This window comes from Patella vulgata, chromosome 6, assembly GCF_932274485.2.
Source record: "Patella vulgata chromosome 6, xgPatVulg1.2, whole genome shotgun sequence".
Lineage (NCBI taxonomy): Eukaryota > Metazoa > Mollusca > Gastropoda > Patellidae > Patella > Patella vulgata.
The window spans coordinates 62,518,470-62,539,759 of NC_065884.2; the positions used below are offsets into that span (position 1 = coordinate 62,518,470).

Sequence of the window (21,290 nt, forward strand, 5' to 3'; positions counted from 1 at the left end):
ACCGTGCTAAGGGTTTGATTACCATTGTCGTACCATTATTATATGACCCGAGACTTAACACCATGTCAAACTTCCGGTTTAAAGTGAACCGAATACATCGCTGGCTCCTACAACAGCCTGGATTGTTCCCCAGTAGATAACTACAGACACTGGCTCCCTAGCCTGGAGGCCTCGGGTTCTCTCCCCCGATGTTGGCCGAGAAATTTCCTCGGAGTTTCCGTGTGTGATTTCCTCTTGTCAATGATGCAACAGGATTGAGGGCCCGACAAGGAATGGTGGTGTCTAGTCGTTTGGATGGTCCCGTGTACACATTGGCGATGGAAGTCGATATAAGAGTAGGCCGTAGCGCTAATGTCCTGGCAAAATTTCCCTCGTAGCACACTGCATGGCTATGTTATGTACATTTTGATCAGCCCAGTCGGTGTAAAAAAGTAGGTCGTTAAGCTACTTACAAACTGGATAAGCGTGTTGTTATTTACAACAAGAGCCGGAACTTGATTCATTGGATTCCTGTCTTTATAGTTTTCACAGTTCTAAAATAGAAAATATACGTTGGTATTCTTTAAGAGTGGCTCAGTGAGCAAGGCGCTGGCTCACTTACCATTCGATCCTGCGTTCGAACCCAGTATTGGGCCATGAAGTTTTTCGTGATTTGCAGGCGTGGTTTTCCCATTGTCAGTGATGCAGAGCGGGGGACCTATTGACGAAGAGTTTCTGGTCGTTTGGATTAAAACCAAAAAACGTAGACGTACAGTTGGGTTTCAACGAAGTGTATACTATAGGAGGAGATCCCAGGCACAAAAATAAGAGAAGGTCATACCCTATTAGGATTAAAGCGGCCCCGTTCGATCTAAATATAAAGGCCACCTACAGATTTCGTCAACCTCGTCCAACCCCACCTAACCCACAATTATTAAACCTAACCCACAATCCTCAGCAACAATCATGTGCCCTAACCCTGTTTACATCTCGTGACCTTGAAAAAATATGGAGGTGGTTTTAATATTTAGATCTGACAAGGCCGTCCGCCTATTTTACACGTGTGTATTTACGTCAAATCCGGAACATGTGCACAGACGTGACTGTGACATTGTAGCGGTAACAATGCTAATTTTCGTCTAGACGTTGGACATCTGTCGGTACGGTTGGTAGCACACGATCGAATGTTGAAAATAAACCATGAAAGCAACGTTGTAGTGCCCACTATACCGGTAGTCTGTACACTAAGACTTTCATGTTAGGCAAAAACGTCAATTGGGTGATGATTATTTGTATTCATTAAAATGAAGGGCGTTCCACTTGGTTGGGAATGGGACCATTTTGACAAATACATAGTCTCTAGAGTCAATTTGGACGTCTATTTACGGCAACACGAAATTGGATTGTACACCATAAACTAGGGTCAAAAAGCCAATGCCAATCTTTCCAGATGATCGATGAAGCGCTGAGTTACCATGGGACCTTTAATCCGCTATCCGCTATTGTACAGGCCCTCGTGAGTAAACCGACCCGTTGCAATACTGTGTGTTCGTGTATCGAGGATATTTTACATGGGGTGGTTAAAGAGCAACCCACCAGCCAAGGGACATATCGGCCCAGTGACCCCATGGCCGTGTGGGGCCACATCATACACAACACTCCCAAAACCACGATCGACCCGATAAGCCCTGAAGTAGCAGCATCACGCCCTGGCGGCATACCTTGGTCATGGTGAAGATCTATCAGCCGCCAAATAATATGAATGAAACATTGGACAGCCAGGATTAGACTGGCCGTCATGTTACTCTAGACAATTCAATTCTGGTCGTCCTGTCTGGTTTACGTTGGATTGGCTTTGTTTTGGGGTGGGGTTTTTTTTGTTTTGTTTTCAATGTAACTCAGTTTTCTAATTAGAAGAAATTTCGATGGGCCGACGGCAATTGACTAGTTTGTCCATGTTGAAAAGCAACCCATATACATGTTATATTTTAATAAATAAGTCACATTACCTATTCTAACCCACCATGAACTGGAACTTGCATAAATGGAAAATAAAACAGGCTGAAAAATAGAAGCCATCAATATTCATCCTCATCCATAATAATAATGAAACTCTAGGATGACCACGATCGTCTATTACGTTTAGGGGCGAAGGAGAGGGGGTAGGGGTAACGGTACTGCTCTCTTAAGCACAGGCGTTTAAAACGAAAATACCTTCTAAAATAACATAAATGACATTACGTTTTCATATTTACCAGGTCCTATAAATCAGGCTTAGCGTGGTTTGCTGCAGACAAATTCCAATTGACTGACCGCATTTTTAGGGTCAAGTAACCTATTACAGGTATTTTAGCCTTTTCTCTAATGCCACGTCAGTAACAACCGGGTTATATTTTATTTATTTTATTAACCCCCATCTCGCATAAATTATAATAAAATCCAGAAATCATAATTGACATCGCCCCCCACACCCTTTCCCACCCCACCTACACCCACTTACATATTCCCCTCTCTCAACTAAGTACCCCACCCCCTTTATAAAAATATCGAGGTTACAAAGCGTCAGTGATAGACTGTCAGATTTTTCTAACATTCGGTAGGCAATCTTCAAGCACCACCGATTTCTTTTAATTATCACATGTCACATGTCTTGGATATATGTCGATAATTTGATATATGATTACTTTGGAAATAATATATGCCGAAACAGCAGCTAAGATCCGTAGTCTTTATTTGTGGAGGGATGAACAATATACATCCACCTTAACATGTGCTCCATGTGGGCGTATAAAAAATATGTTCAAACCTCTGGCCCCTGTCGTGCTGACAGGTTTCGGCAATAAAGGGACATAACTCTAAAGATATTATTCCGATTTTGCCGAAAAGAAATAGTGATCCTCGTCTTCTCATAATAAAATATAATATTGCGCTGACAAGAAGTGTAGACAGTTGGACAAAAAAGGGCACAAATGAAATGAAATGAAATAGGGTTTAACATCATACATTTTCTACACCAACCGGGCAGTGTGCTATAAGGAAATTTCTGTCCAGACTAAGGCTGTTCTTTTACGTGCACAACGAAGTCTATACGGAACTTCAGTTTTTCCTCCCATCCGAATGACTAGACGCGTTTCCCTTCCTGATTCTGTCATGAACAAGGCAACTGAAAAGAGCAAGGCAACTGAAAGGATCGCGGTATTACCGATTGGCCTACTTTCCAGTTTCTTGGTTAACATTTATCTAAATATGAAAGCCCGTTCATAATGTTTCATATCCTTTCCCTTTTACTGAAGTACATTTTGACAAGAATGTATTGACTTAACTGGCTTAATATTATAGAAATTATCTGAACTTTGACGACACTGAATCGTTGATGCGCGCATTCGGTTTACACACTTTCATTCGGTGTACATCTTTGAACGATACGCATGTTAATTTTTACCATACAAAAGTCTTAACTATGTATATTCCTAAATCAGAAGTGGTATCAGATGTTCTAAAAATTGTAAGCAAATCCTTTCTCGTGCATTACACACGCCAGTATGGCCAACTAGAGCAGTGGTTTGGGTCTTGACTTTAAAAAGACAGTGGCGTAAGTAACAGATGGGGGGAGAGGGGGAGTCGCTCCAGGGAGTGGGTTTTGTTCAATCAAGTTCCTAGGAATTTTCAGCCTCTTTTCCCCTTTTCATTGGGGCAGACCGGCTGGTCTAGCAAGCAACAGCGGTTTAGTCGTTGCATTGAGGCGAATAACCCAGGTCCTGTGTACACGTTGGTTGACACGTGAATCCGACGAGAAATAGGCGGAAAAGTTACTGTCCGTCCAAAAATTCCCTAAACGCACACTGCATGACGCATACCCGTCTCCATTAGCCAGATTGGTACAGAAAAGTAAGTCATTAAACCCCAGTAGATTTCAATTCATGCGATATTGCATGTTTTGTTGAATACAGTTTAGATAATATTTCACTATTTCGTTAGACGGTTTTGTATAGTAACAAATTACGGGTGTAACGTGCATCGGCAAGTCCAAAGGACAATATATGGCGGCATATTAGATTCAAAATTCTAAATTCGTTAATGTCGTGCTATCGTCTAATTTCTAAATTCTATTCATGTAATTTCTAAATTTAGACAATGTAAAATCTAATTTCTTTATTTGTTCAGTGTAAATTTTAATCCTATTTCATTTTATTTCTATTATTAGGACGAAAAATGTCTTCTTCATTTACGATTTTCATGATTAGATAATGTTAGTCCATTGATTAACACCCGGTCGCCAAAGTCTAGAGACGACTACTTCTATGGTTCCAGCAACTATTGCCAAGTCCACCGGCCACCATCATCGTCATGAATACCGGATATTCCCAAGCCTAGCTATCATTCCTATATAGCCCCATCAACCTTCGTCCTGTCTAGTGGCCTTCGCCACAGTCGAGCCATTGTGGCCCATGGACACTGGACATCCACAATCTAGCTGTCATTGCTAGATTCTACTACTATTGCTAAGTCCAACTGTCATCGCTCGGTCTAACGGCTATCGTCGTGAATACTGGACATCTCCAAGTGTAGCAGTCATTGGCAAGTCAGAAGCCACGGTGACTAAGTTTGTAATGCTCTAGCTCACTAAAAAGAAGGTCCTAGTTCCACCCCAAGTTTTCCGATGAGGACATGGCAAGGAACGGTGTCTAATCGGGGTCGTGTGTAAAAGAATCCTTGACTAAGTTTGTAATGCTCTAGCTCACTAAAAAGAAGGTCCTAGTTCCACCCCAAGTGTCTAATCGGGGTCGTGTGTAAAAGAATCCTTGACTAAGTTTGTAATGCTCTAGCTCACTAAAAAGAAGGTCCTAGTTCCACCCCAAGTTTTCCGAGGAGGACATGGCAAGGAACGGTGTCTAATCGGGGTCGTGTGTAAAAGAATCCTTGACAGTTGGAATTCCACTAAGAGTAGGCGGAATTGCCGTTGTCCGGGCACAATTCCCCTATAGCACATAGCGATTGCATTACCAAGCCCAACTGTCAATGCCTGTACAGCTGTCATCGCTCAGACAAGAAGACAAGAAATACATCTGTGAAATCTCTTCTTACCATCGCCGTTCCCTGACTTCGCCTTCCGGTTGTAGACAAGAAGCCGCAAAGACAGGAGGTAATTTCACCTCGCCTTCCGGTTTATATGTGTCATGTGCATTCCTAATATTAAAATTTCAATTCTGGGTTCTCTACGACTGCACATGCCAGATACAAACCGTAAGGCGAGGTGGAAACACATTTTACCTTCGCGACTTAGCCTTCCGTAGACGAAGGGAGATTGGGAGATGTTAATTGTAGGCCGTATGGGGAGGTTGGGGTGTTTCCGGAGAACAAAATGGTCGCTTTATGTAAATGAGTATTTTGGGGAATCCTAACTGAACCCTAACACTTTTTAGAAGATTGGACAACTTGGGTTCAATTTACACCCCTCTTAAAAGGGTTAGTATTCCTCAAATCTTATAAATATAAAGCGACCATTTTAAACTCCGGAAACACCCGAACCTCCCCAATTGGCCTGCAATTAGCATCTCCCAGTTCAGGACGATTTGTGGCTGCCTTAGCACCTTCTCAACACAAAGGCACAAAGGCGAGGGGGGGGGGGCTTATAGGTCTCAATAGATAGTCATTTGGGTGATGTCTGATTGGGGAGGTTCTGGAATTTCCGACGGTTAAGTCCGCAATGGCCGTTTTATATCAATTAGTATTTTGGGGAATACTATCCCTTACCCTTTTAAGATGGGTAAAAGGTACATTGGGTCCAAGTTCAGTTGGACAAAAAAGAGTTAGGGTTAGTATTCCCCAAAAATATTCATTTACGGGAATCGATTCAGCAATGATTTGAAATTCGCGAACCTCCCCAACCGGCCTACAACTAGCATCACCAAGTGCCCTTTGTTAGTCCAAAGATGGGTAAAAGGTAAATTTGATCCAAGTTCAGTCTTCTAAAAAGCGTTAGGGTTAGTATTCTCTAAAAATACTTCTGGGATAGATTCTGCAATCATCAGAAATTTACGAACGTCCAACCGGCCTACAATTAGCATCACCTAGCGCCCTTTGTTAGTCCAGTCGCCATCGCCATAAATACTGGACATAGTCAAGTCTAGCGGCCTTAGCTAGATCAAGAATCCAGGGACCATCGCCGGGTCCAGCGATAATTACTATAGATCCAACGACCATTACCAAGTCCGGGGCCAAGGGACTTTCAGCGACCATTGCCATGTACAGGGCCAAGGATTTTCCAGCGTGGCTCCCCACTGGCGCGAAAGAGCCCTTAACATCAGACATGGCCAAGTCGAGGGACCATTCCTAAATCCAGCGACCATTGCCAGAGATTAGGTCTATCCGCCTTCGCCAGGAATATCTTACATGGCCACTGCTACATCTAGGGTAGATGGCAAAGTCGAGTGCTATGTCTACCGGGCATCACCTGGTCCAGCGGCCGTCCACTACCAGACATCGCCATGTCCAGTGATCGTCCATTGCTACGTGTCGGCTACTGGACATCGCCAAACTAAGATGTCGTTGTCAGGTCAAAAGACTGCTCCATATTGCACCCAGGTTAATTACAGAAACGGGCAATAACTAACAGAAAAAATATATTAACACACTTAAATTTTATTTTTACATTGTCATTAAATTATCAAACATATGTTACAACTATGTAAATATATTTAACATCGAGGCGAGGAGGTTTATCTCCCCTTTTAAGAAAAAAAAAACAATGGACAGACGGATCATTTCTAGAAAAATGCTTGAGCTAGATTAGAGATGTGCATTTACATAACACGCAAAACACTACCACTTTCAGGCGTTGTAATCCGCAGCGAACTTTTGTGAGGTGTATACGTTTGCGTGTGTGTAACTGCACTGGTAATGTAACATGTTACTAAATTACAACAATTAAGTCACGAATGTACATTTTACAATCTGGCCTGATAAATTCAGAAAAATATCTAGGTCTGGTTTGGGAACTAGGGGCTTGTTTCACGAAATTTTAACTCAAGATAAAGTCCAAATTTTAGTAGATACTTCAATTTTGATTGGCTAAGCACTAAAATCAATATAATATTATCCAATCAAATTACTAAAATTTGGATTTTATCTTAGTTAAAATTTATTGAAACAAGCCCCAGGAGGTTACGAAGTTTTCGTGCAACATGGTACATCAGTTGCATATAAAAAAACTATATACATATTTGTTTATAAGTGACAATGGAATAGGTTTACATAAAGAATTTAACGGTACATTGTCATTTAAAATATTTTTACAAATCTGTAACTGAATTTCCGTCAATGTCGATCAATAGTTATCATAAATTATTATAGGCAAGTCATAACTTCACAAAGTTCAGAAAGTCAACTGAATGTACATAAATATTAACCAATCAAAGACTGGCCAACCAAATAGTCCCAAACAGTCCGCGTCGGTCTTTTGGTGTATTTCGCTATTTTGGATGTTTTTCTCCGTAGAGGATTCTCCAAAGGACAATGTACTTACATTATTTGACATACTATTATACAAACAGATTGAATATAATATAATAAAATTATATATATAAACAAGCACTTACATATCAATTTCACTGTCACTACTGCTAACAAATGGACTGTTCTTATCGTCCAATACCTTCTCCTTTAATAAGTTCGTATTGGTTGATACTGCTCGCGTGATCATCTCGTGTTTGTTTTCTAACATCATGTGATTGACCGGAGCCAGTCCAATACAAGCCCGCAATACGTTCTCAATACACGCCCTCTGTCGGAACAAGGCATTGACGACTGGTGTTCCTCGTGGTACCAAAGGCGCTTTAGTGAGGAAACTTAAAATGGACAATACTGCATTGAATCTTTGAAAATCCGAATCACCCTCTACTTTAAACTTGATTCGCTCACACACTTCGGCCAATACGACCAAGTCTATAATAAGGGGTGTGGCTAAGAGAGAGTCCTCGCACGTGTTATGAAGAACGATGGTATTGGTTCCGCCCATCATGATCTCTGATGTATATTCGTCCATGGCCCGTTTGCTATCACCAACATAGGGTACATATTTGATGACGACACAGTGGTCGGGTTTCTCGTTTTTATCGTAAAGTAGATGATTTGATGCAACCATATCATCAACAACATTGCTCTTAGAAATCTGAAAAATATTGTTAAAAAAACACATTAATATAACTTTATAGAGGGAGAGAAATGGGGTTTAACGGCTACTCGACACAAATTAGGTAATTTTGGGAATAACGTATCGTTCAATTTTATTTGAATAATTAGCTTGGGCTTAGGGGTCTTTAGTAGTGGGAGGAAACCGGAAGGTCCGGAAAATCTACGAGAAATCAGCCAATGACAATATTTTATTTTAAGTGTTATTGATTAAGGCACCTGATACGTCATACATAGAGATGGTTAGCATTTCTAGTAAAATTTAAAAGTGGTATCATATGTTCTGAAGTTTTCTCTATTTAAAACTATTTAATGACTTACCTCTTTAGAACGAAATGTTTTTGGTGCCGATAAATTTTTGCCATCATTGTTACCAAGGTGATTGTAGCTAACGATTGAGACTGGTTTAATTCCAGCACTGACCAAAAAATCCACCAAAACTGACTTTATCTTCGTTTGACCAGACTTAAAATCATCACCAGCAATAAAAACTTTCTTCTTTTCGGCAAGTTCGATAACTCCAGGCACAAAAGTGTTTTGTGGGGAACCATTAATGTACGTGACGCCCTCCAGTATACTAGCCACGGCAAATAAAGTCGAGGGGGAAATCTCGCTTTCCTCGGCTCGGATAGAACGATTTAGATTATCCCACGTGTCATTCAAACCCGGTATGACGTCACTGAATCTTTCCGTGTTTGCTGTCCAAAGAATTATTACTTTGTCGACGCCGCTGGATTGTTTGAAGTCTCGAATATCTTTTCTGATTTGTTCAATCATCTGAAGCTTGCTTCCGGTCAGTACATTATTAGCTCGCCCCGCTTGATTGGCAGCGATAAAGTCCGAGATGTAGATAGAGGGTCGTGGAGTTAAATTTTGTAGATAGGGTCGGAGTTGTTCTTGCAAGTTGTAGTCTAATACCTTGGCTCTCGCCATACTGTCAGCTAGATTACACTTGGAAATGTCCCAACCTACAAAACAAATAAAATATAATACTTTAGTAACAACATTCTGGAAGTGATCGATTGTAAGACCCGAAGGTTCCAAATTGACGGAGAGGTTGTGAAAACTCAATAATTCCAGAATGTTCAATCGAGTACGGCCTATACCCTGTCAGTGATGTTGATCAAAACGTATCTCAGTGATTGCGAATTTTGACAAAAAGCCATGACTCGATAATCTGAAATAGATTATCGCATGGTTGGACTTGGATTAACGTTTTGGTGCGAAATTAATCGATCATCGTCTGATTCGATTATCGTTTGGGAGTGGCGGGGGTAGGGAGATGCATCGATTAGATTTTAGTATATTACGCTTCAATTATCACATGACCCGATCATTGTGTGGTTCGATCGAACAGTTCGATTATCAATTGTTACAAATTTGTTGATCACACAAAATGCAGTTTAAAAAAAGAGAAATTTTGTGTGAAACTTACCATCAACAACGATATCATTAGGATCCACCATTGGTAACAGCTGTTTTAGAGGCACATAAACTTCTTCTCCGTCATCGTCATTACCGATACAAACTGTACTAGCTTGGGTTATACTTCCATAATAATTAGCTTTCTTTTCTCCTTCTTTAGTCCTCCATTTTAAACCGTGCTTATTAGCCAAGATGGCGGCGGTGAATGTTGAACCGTTGTTTCCACCCCAACCAACGAGCATCACTCCTAGTTTGGGTACATTTCTTTCAGTACGAAACGTATATTGAGTCTTCGTTGGTTCAACCACGTAACTCCCATTTTCACGCCTAACTTTGGTGTTGGCGTAGGAATATTTAGCCTCAATATGAGAGTCCGTGTATTTTACATTCGGGCTTTCAACTGTTATTCCGGACATCTTTTCTTAAGGTCGATCAAGGTTATTCTGAAAAATATCACAAAAAAAAAACAAATTAGGAAATTGAATCGAACAGCATAGTTTGTATTTCCGTATATCTTCGTATCAGAAAAACAATGCACCTCAGATTAAGCAGAATAAATAATACTTGTTAAGTCGGAAATCTGTAACCGATCCCCTGCTCCGCCATTTGGGTGAAGAACGCACCGTCAAACAAAACGAACCGGAATAATCACATCCCAGAAACAGGTCTGTCAAATTTGGTTAAAATTCATCAAGTGATATAGGAAAAGTCGGAACAATTTGTATATTTACACCCTAAAGGTAATACCGTCCCATAAATGCAACTGCATTTTGAAAGATAGGTTGTCAGGCAACGAAACATACGCCCACAGCAAGTAAGCCGTCCGGGCAGCCAACAAGAGTTATCGCATATATTTTTTCTTTTGTCGGTAATAAAACATTTATCATTAAAATCTGATTAAGACTTACTCATTAAGCAATTATCAGAAAATAATTAGAATGCTAACGTTTAGTATACAAAACATTTAATATCATGGGTTTAGCCGTTCCAAGTTATCATAAATAATTGAAAATCAATATACTTGTTCGTATTAAAACCTTAAGCCCTGTGTTAATCTAAAGTCAATCGAATGATCACGTTGGCCTGTAGAGTATCCGCAAGATTTTTCGAAGTAATCTAGGGTCATAATAATCAATAATCAGTAATTATCGGAAATCTTTGAAAATACATAGGTGTTATTGTCTCATGATCGTAAAAACTATGTATAAATTTACCAGCGGCTGTCAGGCAGGATACGTCCACATTTTGCAAGAGATGGATAGCGATCCGATATGTGCGAATATCGACAGGAACTAAGATCTTTGGGTTATAAAGATATATTTCAAGTTTCATCAAAATCTGATCAAAATTATGACCTACCATATTTTTACATTATTTGCGTACGGGGGGCGATCATTTTGTCCAGCAGTTTTGGTCCGATTTTCACGAAATTCGAACCCAAGCGTCATTACAGTGGCTCAATACCACTCTTGTTGTAACTGAATAATATGCCCCAATCTTTATTCTGGTCAACAAATTGTACTATTTTAGAATATTTCAATTAATTGATGATACAAATTTCATCTTAACACACCTTATTTAAAAATTTTGAAAAATTCAACATAATGGTTTGAAACGTCTAAAGTAAACCTTTTCAAATGAAACTTCGATTTAAAAATATTTTCGAACCCTCTGGACAAGTAAAATAGGATGTAATGGATAATTTACACAACAGGTAGGACACTAACACATCTAGTACTTAGATAGAGATATTATTTATTTTCTTGGGCTTTCAAGCCAGCAAGAGTGTTATTGTCCCTTTAACAATATTGCTATTAGTAGAAAACAATTCAATAAATGGAAATTTAAATCACGCGATTCGCCTATACCATGCTATACAATAACAGATAGTTATGTAATCTTAACCTTGAGACGCATATTTGATTCGTCCTTGGCATTGGTGTCTGGCGAGACGACCTTCTCGAATATTCTCTAATTATAGAAAGACTGCCGAGTGCATACACACTAAGCCATGGTTTACAGCATGTGTGACATTATTTACTTACGATGCGCCGGTATCGACATCTTTAAGCGCATTTAAATTTCGATGGTTGTTGCCAGTAGTAACATGCGGGACTGCAGATTCAGATTCAGTTTCTTACCTTGGCTATATGGTTTTATCCCGTCTCGTCGCATTTCAAACGAGTCCCTGTGCGCAAGCGAATTATTGAAAATTAAAAATGCGATTACTAGTCTCGATATAACCGAACCCTGAGTGAACGCTGAAACATATTTCTGCTCTGTAAAGATTGCCGAAAATTATTCATAAACAAAACACAGAGCTTGGAATTTTCTTCATTTATTCAGCGACGATCATATAAAAAGAAGCGGATATTAAACTAAAATAAATATGGTAAAATCAAGCATGCAGTAGACTTTTTTAATACAAATTTGTTAGAGCGCAATACAGAAATAATAATCCGCCTACCTGTATTGGAAACAGATAATATATTACAAATCTTCAGGTGAAAAGATACTTTTAAAATCTTCAGGTGGAAGAATCGATAGTAATTGAAGTCGGTTTAAACGTGTTCGTCGGTCTTATGTTAAGATGTCGCTGTGGTAAGCGATCTTGTTAGTCTCGGTGTGAATGAAATCCGCTGTGGTCGACGGTCTAGTTATTCACAATTATCTATAATCAGCAGTGGTCTCGGTCTTGCAATAAATAGTCTTTAATATGTCTGTTTAAAATATTATTGTGCGTAGATGTTTCGGTACTTCTTTCCAATGTTTTGTGAATGAATTCACTAGTTGATATTTTAAGCAACTGTAAACGATTAGATATTTTACTACATTTATACCAGGGATTCACATTTAAAGAAGCGTCTGGAAATTTCCACAAGATAGCCAGGAATGCCGTGTATTTTTATCAATAATTAATGACGTGGTTTGAATATGCTAATTCCCGATCTTTCTAGAACATCGTACATTAAGGGGAGGGTGGGCCTTGGAAAATTCCAACCTGACAACGCTACGTAAATAGACACAGGGGTCTGACGTAGTGCTAAAAGACATGTGAATTTGTATTCACGTGGCTGAAACCTCGACATGTATTTGTTAAGCTGACACAGCATCCGTGAAGATTACAATTTATAGATGTTTATAATACATTCCAAGGATGCTAATTACTTATAGTCAGAAAGCCGACCTCACACACGGCGTTATGTTTATATTGTGATGGCCTGCGATAGGACGGACATAAGTCGTACCGTGTGACGATTAGATGCTATGTCACGATCAGCTAGTATATGCCACGATTAGATGATATGCTTAGATTAGATATAATATGCCACGATTAGCTATGCTATACCACGGTTAGCTATAATATGACATGATTAGATAAAATATCCCACGATTATCTAAGATACTCCAAGAATTGCTATAATATGACACACTTTATCTATAGCATGACATGAGTAGCTAAAACACGATTAGCTATATATGTCACCACAAGCTATGTTATGCGGTGATTAGCTAACATAGTCAAAATGTTTCGCATGGAAAATTGCAGCGTGTGAAGCCGGCTTTAGTGTTGACTTCTAGAATCTTCGGAGACATTCTCAACCTAACATACCAACATGTTCGACGCGTAAAGTCCCTGTGTTGACAGTCGCCATATATTTTGACGTAAATCAGTAATTTTCCAACCATAGTTGGCGGATGATCTGATACAAGAGTTGATATTGATTTTCTCTATATTGAAATTCCGCCAGAACGCAACGCGCCCATGTTTTATTAACCGAAATCAACCAATCCATCGAGTAATAATCTTGTAATAACATTTTGAAATAAAATTTTGAGATATAATTTTTGTGTTAATGTGTTTAAGTGGGACATGGTCAGACATTTTTAGAACACGGGGGTATTGGGTCGAATAGTAAATGCCGACTGGGTCAAGTTAAGAGTAGACAAGAACAATGGGGCGTACGTCTCACAGAAGACATACGTAGAAACATCAAACAATGCAGCAATCTGCGCAGAAAACATGTGCCTTACATGTATATAATACATAACCACACTGATCAGCAGTGAATATTTGACATCAGTTAGAATTAATTACCTCGCAGCAAACTGCGCAGAAAACATGTGCCTAATAATAGTACATAGTCACACTGATCAGCAGTGAATATTTTACACCGGTAGTTCGGATTAATTACCTCGAAGTATTAGGAAAATAAATAAAGGTGTTAGAAGTAGTGTAAATGGGTAGGCTATATAAAATGAGTAAAAGGTACCATTCTGCCCGGAAAGGTTTACGCTACAACGTCTTATGTAAACAATGCACGCGCCAATGACCAACGCTGTATGATGTGACGCCACATGTAGAAGGCATACTTGAACTTATAAAGGTCAGTCATCTTATACAGAGTTATTAGAAGGCTTTCGCGATACCTCTGTGAAACAGATTATACATAGCCTCTTTGGTAGCGCTATGGTAGTGATTGACGCCAATATTGTTCAGAAAAAAAAGTAATTTGAATGAAATTTTCAATATATTCATTTTTCATGGACAATTATAGCAAGAACAACCAGGCTGATGACCCCCGTCGGTATCCCAAAATAAATAGATGACACATATTGATTAATTGCACATTTATCTCTTTCAAAAGTATCGAGCAATCAAATACTTAGTCTAAACATAAAATTTTCACGATCAAATTTAGTCAAGGTTTTGAAGTAACTGGTAGTGAAACTATACACTATGTTTCGTCACTCTCCATCAGTTTGAATCAAAGTTATCTTATTCAAAGGCATCGACCAATGAAATTGCTTAGCTCAGCTTAGCTTTAGTTGGGAAATGTTAATCATTGAACTCAGTCAAGACATTCATCTAATGTACATCAAGTTTAAACATTCTTTCTCAATTAAAAGCAGAGTTGCTATCTGTTATGGTCCAAAGTCTTGACCAACCAAATTTCTTATCGCTACTTAGGCTAAGCAGAAAATGCTCATTATCGAACTTAGTCAAGGTATTGATGTAATGAAATTATACAGTTAATTAGAACTAAAGTTATCGTGCACCAAAGCATCAACCAATGAAATACTCATCTTCGAACTCCATCACGTCATTCACCTAATAAACACCTACACCAAGTTTGGACATTCTAGCTCTATTAGAAGGAGAGTTATTGTGTCCCAAAAAGTGTGACGAACAGACAGACAGTGACAGACCCATTTCATTAGTCCCCCGCTTTCTTCCAATGGCGGGGGACAATCACTTACTTTGATACTTGCATTCTATAGCCATTGTTGTGTCATCTTAAAGGGACAATAACACTCTTGCTGGCTTGAAAGCTCCAGAAAATAAATAATATCTCTATCTAAGTACTAGATGTTTAAGTGTCCTACCTGCTGTGTAAATTATCCATTACATCAAATTTTACTTGTCCAGAGGGTTCGAAAATATTTTTAAATCGAAGTTTCATTTGAAAAGGTTTACGTTAGACGTTTCAAACCATTATGTTGAATTTTTCAAAATTTTTAAATAAGGTGTGTTAAGATGAAATTTGTATCATCAATTAATTGAAATATTCTAAAATAGTACAATTTGTTGACCAGAATAAAGATTGGGACATATTATTCAGTCACAACAAGAGTGGTATTGAGCCTTTAAGGTGAGACTATATCTATTTACCAGTATTTTCTAGTAATGATTCCACTACTGATATTATCTTCCGTCTTGCTCCAGTAGTGGGCCGTCCTAAGGCCTTCCTTTGAGAATGTTTTCTAGACATTTGACTACAAAAATGTTACTGGCCTATAACTCCCTTAATTTCCAATTACACTGACCCCAAACTGTACTGTACATAGCTTAACATATAATAAACCAATTCTCGTTGAGATAAAGGTGAAATCTTGCCGTAAAATTATATGATTTGATTATACCCAACTGCTAGGCGAAATTTCTGTTCAATTTAAAATGGCCGTCGAACCAGAATCACGTGGTATCATTGCCACTCGAAAATACAGAAAAGCTGTTCGGTAAGATAAGATTATGATTTCGGTGTTCCCTCTTCACTATTTGTAACATAATTACTTATTTCCATGCAAACTGTGATGATATGTGTTGAAAATTTTGCAATTGAACCTAATTTTACTTGCTCAAAGATTCGAACAGTGTATCAATTACAGCCGTGGCTAAGAATTAGCACGGCTACAAATTGCAGCAAAGTATTTTCTTGCCTAATTACTGGGTACTGGACGCTGTTTCTCGAAATCGTAACTAAAGATAAAATCCAAATTTTAGTAGATACTTCAAATTTGATTGGCTAAGCACTAAAATCAATCTAATATTATCCAATCAAATTACTAAAATTTGGATTTTATCTTAATTAAAATTTCGTGAAACAGGCCCCGGTTCTGGAAAATAATGCCGATATTCGGACTGATGTAAACGCCGAAATTTCAGGGTTGGAATTTGTCAACAGAAAACGAGAAGATAGAATATGCAGGCATGTGTAATGGTACGGGAGCTGCTGTGACTCAATGAGTAAGACTATGGCTCGCTAACCTGGTGGTCCTGTGTGTAAGAGATGGTACTATTTGGTTCCTTCTGGAAAAATCTGTTGTGAATAATATCGTACTTCAATAAGCAAAACTGTCAAGTTTTACTTCAAAACAGCTATTGATTATTGCAATGTATTACATTTCTGCCATATCCAACTACAATTAAGCATATAGTCCTACCTGACACGGGTACAAACCATCTCTTTTAAATCGAAGCGTTAAAAGCTGGCTTTAATTGCCCGACATTTTAAAAAAGAACAGGCTTGACGTGTTTACAGCCAATCAAAATACGCGACTAGATAACCTTTATGGGTCGCGCATGACTAATACATCGTGATAATGAATGTCCGTATCAGTTATGTTAAAAACACGGCTTGATTAACTTTACTGACAATATTTACATATGTTTAATTAGTTCCAATAGTATAAAATTAACTTATTTTGAAAACATATCTCAATTTTTTATAGCTACGTTCTGTAGTAATATTGATGGCGAGATTTGTACAAAACAGCACATGTATAATAATATCATGGTCTTGACTAATTATTGTTACAGATTCATAGACAAGCAATACAGTACGTGAAACAACAGAAATATATGATCATATTATCATACATGACTTGCTTGCACTAAAAGATTAATAAACACATTTGTCATATGCCATCTTAAAGGTCAGGGATGGAATGTGTTTGTTGACCAAATTAGGAAATAATCCCTGTTGGTATACAAGGTATGAGGCATGTATATTCCACATTTGGCTAATTCATGACGTAATACTAGACGATCACAAGGCTAATAAAATATGTAGCAGAGAAGAGAGTATGTGTCACACGTTGGATGTGGGGAGTTTTTGGCATGTTGGCTTTCCACATCTAGCCAGCGACTCGTAGCACTACATGGTACTACACTAATTAAAATTTCGTGCCCCCCTACCTCTAAGTTGTGGGACATAAGACCGGGTGAGAGCCACGTTGGCTAAGTGGGTAAGGCGCTGGCTCGCTAGCCTGGCGGTCGGGTGTTTGATCCCTGCATCGGCCGAGATAGTTCATCGGTATTTCCGGCATGATTTACGGTTGACAGTGGTGCAGGACAGAGAGTCTGGTAAGGGACACCGTATAGTCGTTCGGATGGGACAAAACACCGACGCTCCGCGCACAAATGTCCGTGCACGTAAAAAAAAAACGTTGGCAAATGGAATTCGATATAAGAATAGAAAGTAGCGTCGCTGTCAAAATTTCCTTCATAGCACACTCTAATGCGTATGGCCGTCTTCAATAGCCCGGTCGGGGCAGAACAGTAGGACGTTAAACCCCATTTCATTTCATTTCCCTTCAAAGTGCAGAACAGTGGGATTTCACGTTAATCCCAGTTCAGTTTATTTCGGGTAATGGGACAAACGGTTTATAGTCGGCGATATTGGCCTTGGCTTGGTATGACCATATACGTGAACGAACAGTCATCCGAATTTATTATTAAATTTTATGTCGATGAACTATTTTTTCTGTCTGTGATAAAATTATATGAGTTTTACCATGAAAAAAAAAGTGTGTAATTTTATAGTTAATTATGAAGATAATAATTAAATTAGGATACCGTATTTAAAGCTGTTGACCGCCATTTGCATTTTTAGGATAATTTCTAATTCCCCACAGCTTAACCCATGCTAAAATATACTCAAATTGATTATTTAACATTCAATTTAGAAAACAAAATCAAAATATGAACAATCGATACGCGTAGGACTTGGATTCAGTCGGATTAAACAGAGGGCCATCAGAAGATTTTGGCGTGTCTGCGATATCTGCAATGTACAACAACGAAGATTTTTTGTGCTGGCTGTTTTGAACACAGTCTGTTTATATCGTATGCAAGGGTGCAGATGATTGACATACATGTATTGAAATATATTCATTCATTTCATTACATGGAATTGGACCATTTGTGGACTGATATTCCTTTTAGAGATTCAACTTTCACAATTTTGAAGTTGACAAGGATACAAAATCCCTTAAATTAGTTCAGCAGAACTATGGCTAAACCTGGAAATTGTATACAAAGGTTTTTTACGATTGATTTCAGAATTTGTCGGGTGAAACTCGCTGACGGTCACCCTTAAGCGTGCTGTATCATACGGCCTGTCATTGAGTCAACTGGCGTGGTTTCGAATCCCCGGATGTACGTGACAAGGAGTAGGGTCGCTTGTCCAACCTAGTGGGTTTTCCCCGGGTCCTCCGGTTTCCTCCCACTGCTAAAGACCCCTACGCGCAAGCGAATTATTGAAATAAAAATATAAAAAAACACATGTTAGTCCCGAAATGACCTGGTTTGTCTGGTTTGTGTCGAGTGGACGTTAAACCCCATTTGTCTTTCTGGTTTTTCGTACCATCCGAACGACTATACGGTGTCCCTTGTCAGACCCTCCGTTCTATAGCTACACCAGTGACAAGGGCCGGGACCACGCCGGAAAATGCCGATGAACTTTCTCGGTCAACACGGGACCTCCAGGTTAACGAGGCAACGTCTTACTCACCGAGAGTTCAAATGTATACTTTGTACTAAATATCCGTGTGATAAAAGACATTCTTTGGTCATTTGGTCGGAATTATCTAAATATAAAATCTTACTATTTCATTAAAATTTCGCCTACAAGTCGTTTCTTCACAAATAAAATCAGAAAAGTGGGACGTTAAACCTCATTTCATTTCATCAATAAAATATTATCCTTGTACCTTGCATGATATTGACTTGACCTGTGCGTGACCAAACATGAGATGTTATCTTTTATTGATAAAGCACCATTTAAAGAAATTGGCAGCTCTGTCAAAGGTTTACGCGAAATTGCAATAATTCATCTTTTTACATCAGACAATTCGACTACTGATATATAAATTCGATTGTTTAAATGAGCTAAAACAACGTTTGTGTGTTAAATACAAACGGTGATAATTCTTAAAATAAATTGCATAATCTTTGCGGGGGAGGAGAAACAAACAGCTTTTATTTATCCAAGGGAGGTAATAAATGTAAACAAATCGTCGTGTTAATCGAGACTAGTGTGCTATTTAACATAATCAACTATGATTGGTCGGTCAACTCATCGTACGACGTTGAGTATTCATCAAACCTCAAATGAATGAGTTCGGACAATCGAAGCTACACAATTAACTGTTTATCCTCGGGTTACGTGATCGAAGGTCGACTTGGACAATAAAATTTACTCCGACATAAGAAAAACAGTCTTCATAATTTTATCTTATCCTATCGCAACCCTGTGACCATGTTAGAACTTCGTATAACCTTGCAGGGAGAAAAATACGAGATTTTTTTTTTAATGGTTATCCAGCAAGGAGTCATAGCGTTACTGGAATCAACCGGCTTTATTCCGAACAGGGAAAATACGTACATCCGTATTTTATGTAAATGAAATTTGAATGATTAGAAATGACAAGGGGTAAACATTACACACAACATTCAGTAATAGAAATCCAAACCTTTATTTTCGAGATTCTTTATCGTGTCCCGACTTCTTTTCGTATCGTCTGCTTCAGCTGCGTTATATCCGGTCGATACTTTTCTACACGTGGATTGATTCTTCCGCTTGGGTATAGGGAGTACGTCCACTTTCTGCAAGAGCCACTAATGAATGATGTGTGGTTATGGCTGACAGCTTTTAATACAAGCCTGACAGGTCACGCCATTTTCATTTAAATTATGATGCAATTGTTCACGCGTGGCAGGCAGATCTCGCTGGTTTCCCACCCTACCTCTTTTTTTTATTATTGTATACGGGTTTTATACAATTAGGCCTACTCATAAACTATACGTGGACTATGGAATGGCATGCGAGTAGTGTAGGACTACCTGCTGATTGATAAGATAACTGTTACATAATTAATTGGTTGTTATTGGTCCATGAGCCATACTTATAATGAATGACTTTTATGTTAAAGTTTAAAGGGAAAGTAGGCCAAAACGATTTGTGTTATTTTTCCATTATTAAAGGGATATCATGGACCTTATAATACAGTCCATGGCTGAATTAATGGATTTAGAATCCCCAAATGCAATAACTACATAATTTTGGAAGTTGGAAGTCCAAAAGAAATATCAGTCAAAAAAATAGTTCCGGTACCGTTCAGTATTTAAAGCGATACGCATGATCATTTCAAATTTTCGGGAGATGCTTAGATAAATTGTAGGCCGGTTGTGGTGGGGCGGGGGGGGGGGGGAATTACCGAAGTCCACAATGGCCGATTTATATAAATGGGTATTTTGGGAAATATTAACCGTAACCCTAGCCCTAACCCTTTTAGAAGACTGGACTTGGATCCAGTTTCCCTTTTACCCCTCTTAAAAGGGTTAGGGTTAGTATTCCTCAAAATACTCATTTATATAAAGCGGCCATGGCATTGTGGAATCAGAAAATTCCCAAACCTCCCCAACCGGCCTACAATTAGCATCTCCCGAAATTTTCACACCATTCGGCATCCTCCGCAGACGCTATGAAAAGCTAGCGTCTTGAGTAAAAACGTTTAATGGGCCTTACCAACCGCTGATGTTTTAATTTTGTTTTTTAATTGAATATTATAACAATTTTAGTATATTTTAGCGCCGATTAAGCTGTGGAAATTGGGTATTATATATCCCAAAGTCATGAAGTAACTGCACCTCCACAAAAAAGATTAAAAAAATAGGCCAATAAATAAAAAAATAAAAAAAATAGGCCAATTAAAAAACATACACGTGATAACGTTTACTTGGTCACAAAAATAGGGTCAATCAGTCGGGAAACTTTTTTCGTATTGTTTGTTGGTTAAGATTGGATAGAAATAAGTGAACTAATAAATGAATCTTTTAATAAACTATATCGATACTTTGCAGTCTACAGCCCCTGTAATGTCATTTTAATTACCATATAGTGTTGATTATTTATTTCCTGGAGTTAGGTTCTGTAAAATAATACAGATACGGACTGCTATGGTACCGAGATTTCAGTGCCTACAGAAAACTATACCAAGACCGATTTATAGGACATGTTAAATGAGAAAAAAAGTCAAGGGCCTAAAAAATTGGGCCTGTCGGGTAACTGTAAACAGTGCACGTCATTATGCTAGGTATGAGGATTTCGGAATTCGTAATAATGGTATGC

At 38.6% G+C, this 21,290-nt stretch overlaps 1 protein-coding gene across 2 annotated transcripts; it reads right to left on the reverse strand.

The window, feature by feature from the left end:
• Nucleotides 1-6,605: 6,605 nt before the first annotated feature.
• LOC126825631 (inositol-3-phosphate synthase 1-B) lies at nt 6,606-19,783 on the reverse strand. Of its 2 annotated transcripts, none has more exons than XM_050555355.2 (4): nt 19,633-19,783; nt 9,605-10,037; nt 8,491-9,137; nt 6,606-8,149 (listed from the first exon to the last, which is right to left on the reverse strand). In XM_050555355.2, exons 2-4 carry the CDS (start codon nt 10,008-10,010, stop codon nt 7,574-7,576), a joined length of 1,629 nt encoding a protein of 542 aa, XP_050411312.1. In that variant the 5' UTR covers nt 10,011-10,037; nt 19,633-19,783; the 3' UTR covers nt 6,606-7,573. The 2 variants fall into 2 exon arrangements, with proteins under 2 accessions (XP_050411312.1, XP_050411311.1); XM_050555354.2 differs by lacking the exon at nt 19,633-19,783 and adding an exon at nt 12,062-12,407.
• Between the last annotated feature and the right edge of the window lie 1,507 nt (nt 19,784-21,290).